The sequence below is a fragment of the Musca autumnalis genome, unplaced genomic scaffold (genome assembly GCF_047663935.1).
Source record: "Musca autumnalis isolate F117 unplaced genomic scaffold, ASM4766393v1 scaffold_4, whole genome shotgun sequence".
NCBI classification, from domain to species: Eukaryota; Metazoa; Arthropoda; class Insecta; order Diptera; family Muscidae; genus Musca; species Musca autumnalis.
In genome coordinates, this window is record NW_027411977.1 from 75,893,255 (window position 1) to 75,909,079 (window position 15,825).

Sequence of the window (15,825 nt, forward strand, 5' to 3'; positions counted from 1 at the left end):
TTCGATGTGAAAGATATACCCCCATTATTATAAGTATTCTTTTGTTATAGTTTGGATTTACAGAACAGATTTATAGAGTTCCGGTTAACTTAAAGTTAAAAGTGAAAATTATATTTGTATTGCCTCCAAATTAGTTTATTTTGCATTTTCAAATCCATCAGATAGTAAAAGAACACATGTAATAATGGCCCATATACAGTCTACGATGGAAAAAAGCCATTGGCTGTAATATGAATGTAAAAGTTCATTTAGACTACGCTGGATTTAGCAATTATCTGGCTTTATTTGACATATGTTGTATGAAAATGACAACTTAAATCCACTGGATTTGCTAAATCCAGCATAGTCTAAATCAGGCATAATATTGAAAAATTGATTTCTGGAATAGAAGGGGGACAAATGAGTGGTCTTTGGAAATAAAAAGCTTCAATTTGAAATTCACAAATGCAAATGGCGAAAATTGTCTAGCAACAACAACAACTAATATGCCTGTAGATCTTAGCCTAACCAGCTAACGATACGATCGTCGCATAGCGGTTGATGTGTGTGTGTAGGACTTCGCTAGATATCAATTTTTCAATGTAATCTCCTTAGGTCATAAAGCTCGATTAATTAAATTAATTAGAAATTATTTTAGTTTTTAGAAGAGAGCGGAGGTGAAGGCGTTCCCTTTCTCCCTTCTTACCCATAAGTTATGCCATGTTCATACCAGCATTTGAATCACTTTGTTCGCTCTCATAATTACGTACACGAATTAACCCGTTCATACGACATGGTACACAATTCATAGAAACATGATTTACATTTTCATACTTTTTTATGGGAATTCTCTTTTACTGTTATCGTACTCGCTAGCTAAACAAATTTACATAAAACAAATTCAGGGGTATTGTGAAACGAAGAGAAAGAAAATTCATAGGTAGTTACAATGAATAGCATTTTCTTCCATTCGCCAATTAGCGTTATTATATATTCTGTTTTATTATCGCATTAAAATGAGAGCGGATGAAGACAATAAATGTCAAAATTAATAAAATTAATAGCGAACTAGAGTGAAATTATGAAATGCAATAATTCGAGGAAAGTTATTCTGTTACATATAGCCCAGTCAAAATAGACATTGAAATAGCATAAATTCCCACAAAGCTGAATTTTGGTGGAGAGCTAGGGTTTGTCATTAGAAGCAACGTCCTAAAAGTCCCCATCAATTCCATGTGTGCAAAAAAAAGTTATTCGGGGTCAAAGGTCAAATTTTAAGGGGGTTTTTAGGTTTTCGGGTCCATTTTTTAAAAACCATTGATCGAATCAAAAATTGGCTACAGTAAATATTGTAGACAGAAAAATTAGCTCTGTTCCTTTACGTTCTCTGTTCCTTCTAGTTTTACAACTTTTTACTCGAAAAGCGTTCCTTTACTTCAGACACCATACAATTCATATAGGTCATGTGATGGGGTTACTTCCAGATATTCATGTGATATAGCCCAAAAATCAATTTATGGACCCGGGTTTTTTGCATAAAACCCTCAAAATGTAAAAAATGGACCCATTATGGGCGCCCGCTTATTGTATGTCAGATTTCCAAAATGTTGTAATAGCTTCTGGGGATCCAGAGATATGGCCCTTAGAATCTTGAGAACTCGGTTCTGTAGGGCCCATTTCTTTACATTATAGGCCTTCAGCCGGGGATTTAGCACTTTCTCCTATGAACAGGTGCAAATCTCGAGAACGGGAACAAAATGTTCTTTTAAATTATAATTATACCCTCAGCATTTATGCTAACGAGGGTATATAAACTTTTATACGGGCAAAATGTGCCTCATCGAAATAATGGTTTTAGACCCCAAGTATGTTTGGACGAAATGTGTTTCAGACAATTTGGAGTCGATTGAGCAATGTCCGTCCGTCTGTCTGGCTGGAGCGCACGATAACTCTCGAACGGAAGAACCGATTCGGTAAAATTTTGGCTTTCGTAATATTTTGCCCAAACTTAGTTTAAGTTCGAAGATGGGCTATATCGGTCCACTCCTTCCGGTACCTCCCACACAAAAGTTCGAAAATGTTCGGAAAATTTGTGCTCTTGAAGGGAGTAACTGATTTGTTCCATACTTTGCACATCCTGAAATGTGTACCAGACTTAGATAGGTTTCAATATGGACTTAATCGGTCCACTGCTTCGGGTACCTCCCACACAAAATTTCGGAAAAGTTCAGTTTAGGGCCATCTCTCGAATCGCTTTGATTTTTGTTTTAGCAACTTGTATTCACTGACGGTACAAGTTTCAATAGGGGCAAGTCCATACTTCCTGAGAAAATAGCATGAAAGTTGCAAAAAACACCTATGACACCGTGTGAGGTGGTTGGAGCGCAAGATAACTCTAGAACGGATCTGCCGATTCGGTACAACATTTGGCCTTAGTAATATTTTGTCCAAACATAGTTTAAGCTCGAAGATAAGCTATATCGGTCCACTCGGTACCTCCCCCACAAAAGTTCAAAAATGTAAAAAATTGTTTGTACGGTAACACTTAAAGGAAGTGCCCGAATTGGTCCATACTTTACACATCCTAATATATCTACCAGATATAGATCAGGCTCAAATATAGACTATATTTGTCTACTCAATCCGGTACCTCCCACACAAAATTTCGCTTAAGTTCACTTTAGGACCTGATATCGAATCACATGGATTTTTGTTGAAGTAACTTGCATTCGCTGCCTCAATTACGATGGTAAAAGTTTTTTTCAGGGGCAAATCCATACTTCTTGAGAAAACAGCCCGAAGGGTGTAAAAACCTCCTATGGCACCCCCATGGTCTATGTAGGTCCATTCCTTTAAGTACGTTTTCCGCAAAATTTTTGAGCTTTAATCCTAATCAACATTTTTGTCGGTTCATTCGACCAAAATTTTGAAACCCCCTAAATATGTACATAAGTTTTTTTTTTTTTTGAAAAAAGTGTTTCAATTTGCACAGGCTGAGGGTATATCTCTGTCGGCAAAGCCGACTGATACTTTTTTACTTGTTTTTTTTTTTCTATAAATAGCCACTTAGAGAGACCGGGTTGTCGAGATTCTAAGAGCCATATCTCTGGATCCAGAGAAGGTATTAGAACATATAGCACAATTTTGGAGAGGTTAAAGTGTGAGCTACAATCTGGCTTATATTAATTGGGATCCTATAATGGGCCCATTTTCGACTTTTTGAGGGTTTTATGGAAACATCCGGGTCCAAACATCAGTTTTTGGGTTATATCACCTGACTACTTGAAAATAACCCCATCATATGGCACTTGTTGGATAGGTATTTCCATAAGCTTTCCAATGATACACTTTGTAGCAATCGGTTTAGTAGAGCCGGGTCTAACCAGAGTTTTGTACCCGTACTTTCGGGTCCAAGTTTACTCAAAAATTTGTACAAGTTCAGTAACTTCTTGTAATCGGCTAAGGTCTTTTGCATCCTACTGTAGAGTACACGAACAACATCCAATATACGATACGTCCGAAGATCTGCTTTACCACCAGTGAACTATGTGGGTTCGAGTCCTTGGCTTTCCTTTTTCACTTGCAAATAATTTCCGATCATCAAGCTTAACTCTAAACGAGAAAACTAATAAACGAGAAATTTAATTAAATTAATCGAGCTTTTTATGACCGAATTCCGACCGACATCTGTCCGAACGTCGGTTAATAAATCAGAAATTCATACGATAGTTCATCAGAATTCGGTCCGAAAGTCTGCAAAAACTTCCGATTTTCATCCGAATTTCTGTCAGAGAACACGTCAACCACGCCATATGACTTTCGGATGTTTCTTCCGACTTTCGGTCCGAACTCGTATGTTTCTTCCGATTTTGGTTTGCTGGGCAGCGACAAATGGTTGTCCGGCACTGGCATAGATTATTAGTTTTTCGGATATTCCCGTTTTGAAACCTAAAGGGCATTTTTACCCCTCCCACAAGATATTTCTAATTACACTTCCTTTTTAAGATGAATGATAACCTCATGGTCGCTATGATCCCTTTCTTTTAACCTAATTACTAGTCCCCCTCTTTCAATTATGTAAACATAACAAAAGGAACAACATCAACAAAAAAGCAGCTGCTAATAACATTAAAGAGTGAGTCTCCAACTAAACAGATGTTTACACAACAACAGTAGCCAACCAGGGAAGGAAAAGTGAATGTTAGTTAGTTTTAATGATATTGGAGCAGCAGCACCACTACCATATAGCGATTTGAACAGAAGACAACGTGTGTGTTGTTGTTTTAATGCAATTATAATAAAAATCCAAATATGAACGTTATTTGAACTTTATAATGTTGTGGTGATCCCTTATTAAATAATATTTTCATGGATTTACAAAGTATAACAACGGAAGCACTCAATGGAATTAATGAACACACTACTTGTCGTCATGCATGAACGCCAAACTCGACTCTGTTTGCTATTAAGTGGCACATTTAACGACCCACACATCAATAAGGTTGCTGCAAAAACCCCTATTACCACTTTGCAAGTGAAAGTAAGTTTTTGTTTTGCCACCCAAAGAAAAACAATTTTCATACATAATTTATTGTTTAAAATGATGTCCACATTTATTTCTGTATTTATTTTTCCCAATTTTAGAGATAAATCGGTTATACTTAAACTGGATATTTTAATTGCAAAAATGGTAATAAATAGGTAAGTGTATACCTAGAAAAGAAAAAGAACTAACAAAAAATATTACAAAAGAAAATTAAAATTAAATACTAAGAGAAATCCATACATTTTGTTTTTAAAAATTTAAGGACTCTGAAGAATACTCAAAGAGTATTGCCACCAATTTAGATCTCTTTTTTAACGGACATATATGACCGATGTGTTTATTATTTACTCTTTGGTTTCTTCCTCAACTGCTGCTTCCTTAGGTGCATTGGCCTTCGCAGCACTGGCCTTCGTTGTTCTTTGTGGTTTTCCCTTAGCAGGAGTTGGTGTAGAAACTGTCTCGGTGGAGGTGGAAACTTCCGTATTGTCTTCTTTATTTGATGACTTCTTTAATTCGTCGTCCTTTTCTTCAGATTCTTCGTCTTTCTTGCCATTCACTTCCTTGTTTTTGTGTTTTTCGCTGAAGACAAAAACAAAAAACAAAACATTTTATTGAATAGATTGTAGTAAAAGAAATGTATTATCTGATATTATCGAAATAAATAACATAAGTCATAGATGTTATTTATTTCGACTGGTATGGACCACCACCCACTTCTTCTGCTCGAACCACTTCCATTTGATTTTGTTGGATATGGTTTGAATTTTTTTAACAGTAATAGGGCAAATACAATAATGGAAAATTGTTGAGCACAAGTAATTCTCTTCGAAGGCGCTTTTTTAAAGGTAGCAGATTGATTAAACTCCGATTTAACATTCGCTGTTTGTATAGAAATTGCTTCATTGACCAATTCGTACACTGCACGATGGGGCCAATAGCAGGTTTTCGAGGCAAAAAGTCAATTTTTGAAGTGAACAATTTGAAAAAAATAATAACGGATTTCGATTGCCAACACTCTGAATCACTAAAAATAAAAATAGAAATCAATCTGGTAACATCACATAGCTACATACAGATCTGGCAATGGTGATATATTTTCTTATGCATCATTTTCCGACATTCATTATAAATAAGTAGTGAAAGCATTTTAGGCGCCAAAAAGAACATTTCAACATTTTTATATTTTTTAAACATGGAAAGCTCTTCAATGGGTATGTAAAATAAGATAGTGTTAACAAATAATAAAAATGTTATGTGTGGTAAATGTATTTTTGAGTTAAGATGTTATGTCTTTTTTGGTGTATTTTGCTTTGTTATCCATGTGTTCTCTGGAGTATAACTTTTGAGATCTAGGTAGATCTAGGATATTATATATATGTGGTGAAAGGTATTAATGTCTACTATTATTTTGTGAAAAAATTAGCTGCGCCTATCTGCGCCTTTTCATAAAAATGTGATTTCAGATGTCGTAATACTTAAAAATATGGACATTTTTATGTTTTGGTTGGCGAATAATCGGAAACCCATTAATGTTACCAATTGGATTTCGGAAAAATATAATAGACGAATATAATAATAATAATATATAATTTCAAAGATATCGCAAACCTTGGCTTTTGTGGGGGAATCTTAGCCGATTTTTACTAAATTTGGAACCTTTTTTTATTAACTTATAACAAAGCACAGACAGAACCATGAAATTTTAGCTATTTCTATATCTGAACCGATTTCAATATAACTTGACAAACTTATTTGTAGTCCGAATTCCGTAACATTTTCCAAATTTTATTGTAATTTGATGGAATTTGCATGCTTGGTCAATCATTTTCCTGAAATCGGGCGAACATATATATGGGAGCTATATCCAATTCTGAACCTATTTCAATGTGATTTGCCAAAAATGTTTCTAGACCAAAATCCGTCACACATTTCAAATTTCATCAAGATTGGACATACATAGCGGGATTGGTGCACCAAATACCTAAAAATTTGCGTGTTTGGTCCATCAATTGCTTAAAATAGGGCGACCATATATACGGCAGCTATATGTATATATGAACCGATATGAACCAAATTTGGCATATTAGTTTCTAAGCCCATTATAAACATCTGTACAAAATTTTAAAGGTCTAGCTTCCCCCAGTGATTTGTTGCCTCGAAAACCTGTCATTGGCCCCATCGTGCACTGGTACAAATAATAAATGAATTTTGTTGTGATACATTTTAGAAGTAAAAAACATGATTCAGAACGCTTGTCAGTTTGTTTTGTAAAAAAAATTCTCCCTGCGATAGAGAGTAATACGAAGTTAAGCCATAAGAGGAATACTCAAGACACAAGCAAACATGATTCAGAATCTTTAAAAATCGATTACATAAATTATGGCAATATTTCAATCGAGCGAAAGATTTTTTAATAAAGTCCATGGTACTTCTAAAAGCATTTATTATGTTCCCAGGATTTAACATTAAAGCACTAAATAATGGGGATTATCATGAATGAAACTTCCCCGTGAGTTTTGTTTTTCCGCCGTTGCAACATAAGGGAGAAAGTGAAAAAATTCACGGGGAATTGCCGTTCGTGATAACCCCCAATAATAAACCCTATCAAAGATTCATACAATTTTAACCCAACTATCTATACCAACCTTTCTATATCAATATTTAGAACCGAATCATTTTCTTCATCCTCATCACGTTCCTCAGGATCGACATGTCTCAGCAAATCGCCCAAGTCTTTGTCGACATCTTCCCAAAGCTTTTCATCAGCTTGTGCCTCATCGTCCACATCGTTTTCTTCATCTTGCTCTTCTTGACCATCGGCCTTCTCAGTCTTTTCATTCTCCTCTGTGGCTTCTTCATTTTCTTCCTTATTTCCCTCTTCTTCGCCCTCGTCACCTTCTTCTTTGTTTTCACTTTCTGATGTATTTTTCTCCTTAGCTTCTTTACGTTTCTGGGCATTCTTTTCTTCTTCCTTATGGCGCAAATAGGCCTTCAAGTGAGATCTTTGCAAGCAATGCTTTTTGGAAAATTCTTCCAATGTCGTATTTTCTGTCGATGCAAATAGTTCGCATAATTCGCAATAGAAAGCTGTGACATCTTTAACAAATTCTTTGCCAACCGGTGTACGTTCCTTGTCTTCGTTTTCTTCATCGGAATCCTCATTTGCATCATTCAGTAGAGCTTCAACATCTGCATCCATTTCATCATCAATCTCTCCAACCGAATCGACTGTCATAAATTTATTCAAATCAATTTCACGCATCTCCTCATCTCCGCTGTTATCCGAGTCGGAATCTTGTTTGCGAGCCTTATTCTGTTTAGAAAAGAAAAGAACGAAATTCATTGTTATGTTGTTTGCCTTATTTCCTTGATAAAACACTTACCCTGATATGTTCCAATGAACAACGATGGGTCTCATAGAGTATGGGACTCTTAAATGCTAAGTGACATGTGGAACAGTATGGCATAAGGAATTTTTTCATGATTTTATGATGTTCCGACAGCTGATGCTTAGCTTTGGGCTGCCTATAGTGGAGGCGGCATAGATGACAGAATTTAGATTCATAAGTTTCCTTAGACTTTTCTTCGATTTCCTTTTGGGCTGCACGTTGTCGTGCTCTCAAACGCAATAGATGAGCCCTTTGGCGTACTGCAATTTGACGTAAAGCGGCTTTGTGTACACGCGAACTCAAATGGTATAAATAGTCCTAAAATGTTTTAACAAAAGGTTATCAATAGTGGTCTTCAAATGAATTACTCGGCACAGTCTTACCGTGAATGTAACACATTTCATGTGACAGTGGATACAAGTCAATTTAATGAAACGTGAGTTACCGCCTCGACGTCCAGGGCTATCTCCTCGGCGAGAGGAACGACCTTTGCGGTCTTTAGATTTATCATCGGCATCGTCGTCACTGCGAGATGACTTCTTTGATTTTCTTTCTTTGTCATCCTTTTTAGACGATGATGAACTGGACTTCTTGGTGGCTGTCGATGACTTTTCCTTCTTTGAAGAACTACTCTCCTTAGTTTTCTTACCTTCTTTTTTCTCTGCCTTCTCATTGGATCCATCTGCTTCCTTTGCTGCTTCATCTTCTTCATTCTTTTCGGCTGATTCATCTTCACCCTCTACATGTTCTTTGTCATCGGCATTCGACTTTTTGTCTTCGTCGTCTCCGTTTTCTTCCTCATCATCTTCGTCGTCGTTATCACCCTCACCTTTTACTCTAGCAGTTTTGTTACCTTCATCCGCATCCTCGTCTTCCTCTTCATCGTCTTCTTCTGCATTCGACTTTTCTGTTTTAGAACGCTTCGACTTGCTACGCTTTGTTTCTTTCTTATCATCGCTGCCCTCTTTATTATCCTCATCATTGTTCTCATCCTCGTCATCGCTGCCCTTTTGCTTGGACTTTTTCTTGTCGTCATCTTCATCACTGGATCCAGATGCCGATTTCTTGGTGCCCCTCGATGAACGACGTGGACTCTTTGAAGAACGTCTCTCGAAACGACGGCGCCTAAGTGAGCTAAAATTGGTTTGTTTTGATTTGTGTATTTTTGTTAGGCGATGGCGAAAGGTAATCAACATATGGGAGGAAAAATACGTTTAGATCAATTGTTTCAGTTCAAACAGATCAAAAGAAATAGAATATCAAGAAATCATAAAAATTATGTTCGAGATCAATTGCTGTCATCACAAAATGGAACGAACGGCTGCCAGTGGAGCCGGACCCACAAACTTAATTTGTTTAGAATTCAATTTTGAGAAACTTCTTTCGTTTGTTTGTTTTGTACTGGGCGGGGGAACTTCATCAAACATATACCTAATGTCTCTCGGAGAATCGTTTCCCTTGGGAATTAGGCGTTTGTTCGCAAAAAAGACCCAGTCCATATTTCTATTCAGGGATATATTTGGGCAATTGTCTCAAAATAGATTTCCACTTCTAATGATTCGATTGATTGTGGATTGTGTCAGTAATTGAGCTTTAAAACGTTAATTTTCTTGGTTTTGTTTGAATTTTCAAGTATTTACCTCGTAAGACGTGCAATTTTCATGAGACGGGCACGGTCTTTTTGTTGAGCATACATAAGTTTACGTCTCATTATTCTCAGATCGTTCGATTCACGGCGTACAATACGGCCGGAACCGCCTCCACGGCCAGAACGTACTCCAACACGACCACTGGAACCACGTAAACGTGCGGTAAAGCTGCTGCGTACTGGTGGTCTTTTGCTTGGTGGTCCCATATCTGAACGATGTCTGGACTTTGAGTCATCACGATCGCTGTGTCTTGAGGAATTGCCACCTCTGTATCCGGACGATGAGCTATTCGATGTTACCACCGGTGGTGGTGGTGGCGGAGGCGTACGATTGCCCCTTCCAGTTGATGAAGAAGTACGTCTATAATCCTATAGTGGCGATGATGAGAACAGATTTGTAGAGGAGAATTTATATCTATAGCAATGTTTGTTTGTAAGTTTGTTTTTTTTGTCATTTCAACTTTTGCAGATAATTGACTAGAGAGCTGCATACTCAATCAAACAACAACAACAATATTCAGTACAGTTTTCTATGCGATTCAGATTTTGTGGGTAGCTTTTGACATTACAAACACATTAAAACATAATGGAGTGTGTTTCATTTTTCTAATGTTTGGGGTTTTTCTTGTTGGGAGAGTAGCTTTATAAAGCCGCTGGATTTTTCTTAATTTCTGCAGTAGAGAGTGAGTGAATGGAGTTTGGTTTATATTTCGAATTATGTCGAGCCTTTATTGGAGGCTTATCAAAACACCATTGAGAAGAATATTCATTATAAGATTTAAGCTGTGTGCACACATTCCTTGCCAGACTACATATAAAAATATTATAATGCTTCAGATAATGAAGATGTTAAGAGAGGAGGATGTTCATTCACTTTCTTTCATAAACGTTTTCTTCGTCTATTTTTTGTACTCTTATATAAGCGCATTGATATTTCTAATTGGTTTTTATGTTTGTACGCACATTCGTCTTATGAGCTGATTGATCCTGGATGAATTGCCTGACTTTTTTAGATTTTCTCTAGACAATGCTCTCGCGCTCTTCATAATCTCAAGTCTTTCATCTGTACAATGCCCATACACTACAGCATTTAGAGACATAAAGAGGTAAATGCACAGAGCATATTCGTCGTGGACACTTTCCTATACACAGAAGGAGTAGTCTCATTGATAGCATTTGTATGTAGTGGTAGTAGTAGATAGTACTATTATATCCACGTACTGCAGAGTAGAGTTGTGAGTTTGGTTTTTTTTCTTTGAACATTTCATAGGTTTTGATTTGGAAACTCAACGGCATATTTTGTTTCTAAATAAAACTCTATAGGTTTTCGTTACAACAAAAACATGTAAAATAGTTATATGAAAATGTAGTTAAATATTGGCATGTATACACAACAAAAATATATAGAACAATGCATATGATTAAATTATTTTCTTTAAGGTGTTCTATTTAAATGGGCAACACAAATAAACGTTGAGGTCGTTTTTACTTACGTCTTGGCGAGATCTTTTGTGATCTGAGGAACGATCACGTGATGAGTCCTAGAAATAAAAAAATGATAATAAAAAATGAGATATCATTTTATTCATATGTAGAGATTTATATTAATATTTGATTATTAGGGTTATTCTGAACGAAAATTCGCCGTGAGTTTTTTCACTTTCTGTCTAAGTTGAAACGGTGGAAAGACAAAACACACGGGGAATTTTCGTTCAGAATATCCGCGAATATGTATGTTGTGGATATAATTATAACCTAAGCCTTATGACTAATGGGGTTATATACGCTTTGATAGGAGAAAATTTTTTTCTGATATGTTAAGACTGAATCAAATCAGTCCAACGCACGACGCACTACACCTTTTCAACTGCCTTGCCAAACCTACTCAACTGACTCCAGTAGCTTTGTGGCTACAACCCATCGAACCAGCTACATTTCTAGAACTGGAGATAGACCAAGATTAAGCAGAAAATGAACTAACAAACATACACATATGTTGTCGCAACAATCTAACCCAATCTAGAAAGTTTGCCAGATACTGACAACTGGAGATAGAACCTGAAAACAAATTTCCTTTACACAAAAATTTCCTTTAAATCGCAAGTTTTCTTAAGTAGCCGGGCTTCGGTCGAGGATTTAAGACTTTCTCCTATGGACAGGAGCAAATTTCGGCTACGCGAACTATTTTTTTTAAATCAAAAATTTTTTCAAATTTAACAAGGGAATTTTCGGAACTTTGTAGGCTTATATCTCGGGAAGTATACATTTCCACAACAAAAGACATACATTGTTGGGCGGTGGGCCGGTAAAGGAAATTAAGAGAGGAACTGAGCCAGTTTAAATAGAGAGCGAAGAAAAGCTTCAGATGCAAAAACGGGGATTTTACGTCATTTATTTGACCGATATTGTATGTATTGGAATAGTCCAAGGTGTTGCGAACCTAAGTTTATATATCCTCCATCTAAGCAAAAATTTTGTACCTCTGGGCCTGGGTTTCGAATAATTTCGAGTTAAATATAGGTATTTTTTATTATTCACCATTATGCTAATACCTCAAAAGATATTAAAAGCTAAATCATGCAATCAAGTCACAATTCATAAGCCCTTAATTTTGTCATTCTAAAAATGCGATTTTGATTTGTTGTCTGGCTTGGGAACCGAACCTGGACCTTCAGAGTGCAAAGCGAGCATGCTTACCACAGCACCACCGAGTCCTATAATCATCAGATTATACTATTTGTTCAAATGTGTTGAATTCTACCAGCTGACGGAAAAAATCTGAAATTTTTTTTAAATTGTAAGTTTTTTCTAAGTAGACTTTAGGGAACGAAAACAACATTTTTTTTTAATTTAAATTTTTTGGCTTATCTTTCCTTTACCGACCCACATCAGAAAATTATGAAAAATTTACCACAGATAGTACTTTTTACACCGAATCCAACAATGTATTGCTTTTGTTGCGGAAATGTATACTTCCCAAGATATGGGATTCCAAAGTTCCACAAAGGCCCTAGTCTAAAATTTTGGCAAACCACCGCAGAAAATTATTACAAAATTACCACAGATAGTACTTTTTACACCGAATCCAACAATGTATTGCTTTTGTTGCGGAAATGTATACTTCCCAAGATATGGGCCTCCAAAGTTCCACAAAGGCCCTAGTCTAACATTTTGGCAAACCACCGCAGAAAATTATTAAAAAATTACCACAAATAGTGATGTTTTTACTGATTTCAACGATGTATTATTTTGTTGAAGGGTATGTATACTTCCCGAGATATAGGCCTCCAAAAATATTAAATTTAAAAGAAAAATTTGTTCCCGTCCCCGAGATTTGCACATGTCCATAGGAGAAATTCGTAAATCCCGGCCGAAGGCCGGCTATTTAGATAAAAATATCTCATTTGCCAAAATTTTAGACTAGGGCCATTGTGGAACTTTGGAGGCCCATATCTCGGGAAGTATATATTTCCGCAACAAAAGCAATACATCATTGGAATCAGGATAAAAAGCACTATCTGTGGTAATTTTTTCATAATTTTTTGCGGTGGGTCGGTAAAGGAAAGGAGTTCCCAACAAACTTTACATTTTTGTAATCAGGACGTAAAGATCTACCTATGGTAAACATTTCAGATTTTCCGCCAGCTGGTAGAGTATTCTATTTATGCCCAATCGCATTTTAAGTGACTCAGGCGTCACTTAATAATGCTATAGGCATTCTTTGTGTAATTTACCAACGATCGTCTTTTATATTTCTTCGGGTGTCTCCGGAGTGACGTCTTAGGCGAGGGAGTGAGAAACTCACTTCCAAATGCTGGCAGGGAGTTTAAGTTTAAGTTTTTAATACTAAGTCACATATACCCATCAAAGAATGGCTTAAGACGGGTTTACACGCGCACGCCCGATTTTTTTGAATTTTTTACCACAGGTAGGACTCGTTGCCCTGATCACAAAAATATGTATATCGTCTAGATGTAGTCCATACTTCCCGAGATATAGGCCTTTAAAGTTCCAAAAATATGTAACCGAAGGCCGGCTAATTAGAGAAAAATTAATAATATAAAATAAAGTTTTGTTTCCATTCCCTAGATTTGCACTTGTCCATAGGTGAAAGTCTTAAGTTCCCGGCCGAAGGCCGACTATTTAGAAAAAAATTTAATTTAAAAGAAAATTTTGTGTCCGTTCCCGAGACTTGTACCTGTCCATAGCAGAAAGTCTTAAATCCCCGGCCGAAGGCCGGCTAATTAGAGAAACATTAATAATTTAAAATAAATGTTTGTTCCCGTTCCCTAGATTTGCCCCTGTCCATAGGAGAAAGTCTTAAATCCCCGGCCGAAGGCCGGCTATTGCAGAAGAAAATTATAATTTAAAAGAAAATTTGGAACTTTAATGGCCTATATCTCGGGAAGTATGGACTACATCTAGACGATATATATATTTTTGTGATCAGGGCAACGAGACCTACCTGTGGTAAAAATTTCAAAAAAATCGGGTGTGCGCACCTATTCCCGTCTTGTTCCTCAAAGAATTTCATCCTCAAATTAAGTGGCTTTAAATGTACCCAGAATAACATTTCCTGCTTTTAAGCACATTTTATTGCATTTGTTTTTGTAATATTTTTATATGGACATACTACTACTGAACATAACAGTACATACAAATTCTTACTCACCCTGTAACTGCGTTTATGTCCAGATTCATGGCGACTAGTGCTGGAATTATTGAAGCGATCTCTGCGTGAATCATAGCGGCTGTCATTATTGCTGCTGGAATTGTAGCGACCGGAACGATCTGATGAACGTCCACCTGAAGATTGCATCCGGCTATTGCTGTAGTTCGATGAACGATATGATGAACCACGATTATTTGAACCGCCACGGTTACCACCGTAGCCCCTATTAAAACCACGACCCATATCTGAAAATAATTGGGATAATATTAATAACTTGTACACACATAACACAATAATGCTACTTTTTGGCAAAAAAAAAATATCACGGCAACATATAATTTTAATGAAAATGGATTTTAAACACTTTATTCCAACAATTTGTGTATGTATCTATTAACACTGGCCGGCGTCTGTGCGAAAGTGTGCCGGAGAACAAATTGGTTTTTTACTTGTGCCTCATTCCAAAAAGCATACACACCTAATATTTTGGTCACATTTAGGAATCTATTAAATTACCTTTTGCTTATTGATGCTTTTAAAATAAATTCACAATTTCTTCTTTCTTTGCTTATTTGTTAATATTAACTAGAGTATATTGCGTTAAAATTTTGAAATTATCAAATTTTTTCACTCAGAAGCACGCGAAGAAAATTTTCACAAGCTTCTTGTCTCTAATTAATAATTATGATAGTTGGCAACTCGTTAAATACTTGGTAACCAAAGATGGCGACAAGGCACAAAACGCCGTTGATGTTGTTTATTTAAATGCAGCGCACGGCGTAATGCAATACGTACGACAGAGTTACGTTAAGAGAATTGGCCTGTTTTATGCCCGCAATGGCTATATTACACCATATGCTTTTTCACATGTATGATGTTACTCTGGGTATAAATATATACAGACCAGTTGATGTCATACATGTGAAAAAGCATATCGTCACCATAAATGCCGGAAGACGTAACCCACAAAAATAAAACTTTACATGAGAAACAAAAAACGTTATAAAATTAAAAACTTTTTTATGGAATATTAATCTTATGAAGGCGAGTATATGGGATATTATCGATCATATACGAAGGGGAATTAGTAGTGAAACCAAAACCGCTGAAGTGCTTAGTTTTGAGATCCTCCATTACAACAAAATCGGCAATATTATCCCATTTTCCGAAATGCCATTTCTTGAATAACATCGTTGTTTTTGAACGTAGAAGCTTGAAATTTTGCCAGAGCATGTATTTTAACTTTATGTATCAGATTCCACCAAAAAACGAATTTCGATTTTCATGTCGGTTACGTCTTCCGGCATTTATGGTGACGATATGGTGTAATTCAGCCATAATTTCTAGCCCGAGGTAACCGGGTAGATAGCTACCTATTAGTTATCTTTACCTACGCGTTTGGTAATTTTAATTTCTACTTGCCATTTACCGAGGCGTGGAAATTTTGAAAACGTGTGGTAACATTGGTGATTTTCATTCATGATTTCGTAAAAACATTTTTTTCCTCTTTATGTTGCTGGCCCCTCCCGACTAAGCGAGTGTAGAAGCGCCACAACAAATATCGTAAAAACATTACCACATGACAACACAT

The 15,825-nt window shown here is 36.4% G+C and overlaps 1 protein-coding gene across 4 annotated transcripts; it reads right to left on the bottom strand.

Annotated features, from left to right (window-relative positions):
• Window positions 1–4,566: 4,566 nt before the first annotated feature.
• On the bottom strand, window positions 4,567–14,953 carry Ciz1 (Ciz1 zinc finger protein). 4 transcript variants are annotated; one of them, XR_012412696.1, is made up of 9 exons: window positions 14,751–14,953; window positions 14,235–14,479; window positions 11,056–11,103; window positions 9,555–9,931; window positions 8,298–9,048; window positions 7,909–8,232; window positions 7,171–7,838; window positions 4,766–5,104; window positions 4,567–4,645 (listed from the first exon to the last, which is right to left on the bottom strand). XR_012412696.1 is itself a non-coding variant. In XM_073984463.1 (8 exons), exons 2-8 carry the CDS (start codon window positions 14,475–14,477, stop codon window positions 4,870–4,872), a joined length of 2,646 nt encoding a protein of 881 aa, XP_073840564.1. In that variant the 5' UTR covers window positions 14,478–14,479; window positions 14,751–14,953; the 3' UTR covers window positions 4,567–4,869. The 4 variants fall into 4 exon arrangements, 1 of the variants encoding a protein (XP_073840564.1); XR_012412695.1 differs by having other exon boundaries at window positions 4,567–4,692; XR_012412694.1 differs by having other exon boundaries at window positions 4,567–4,709.
• Window positions 14,954–15,825: the final 872 nt, after the last annotated feature.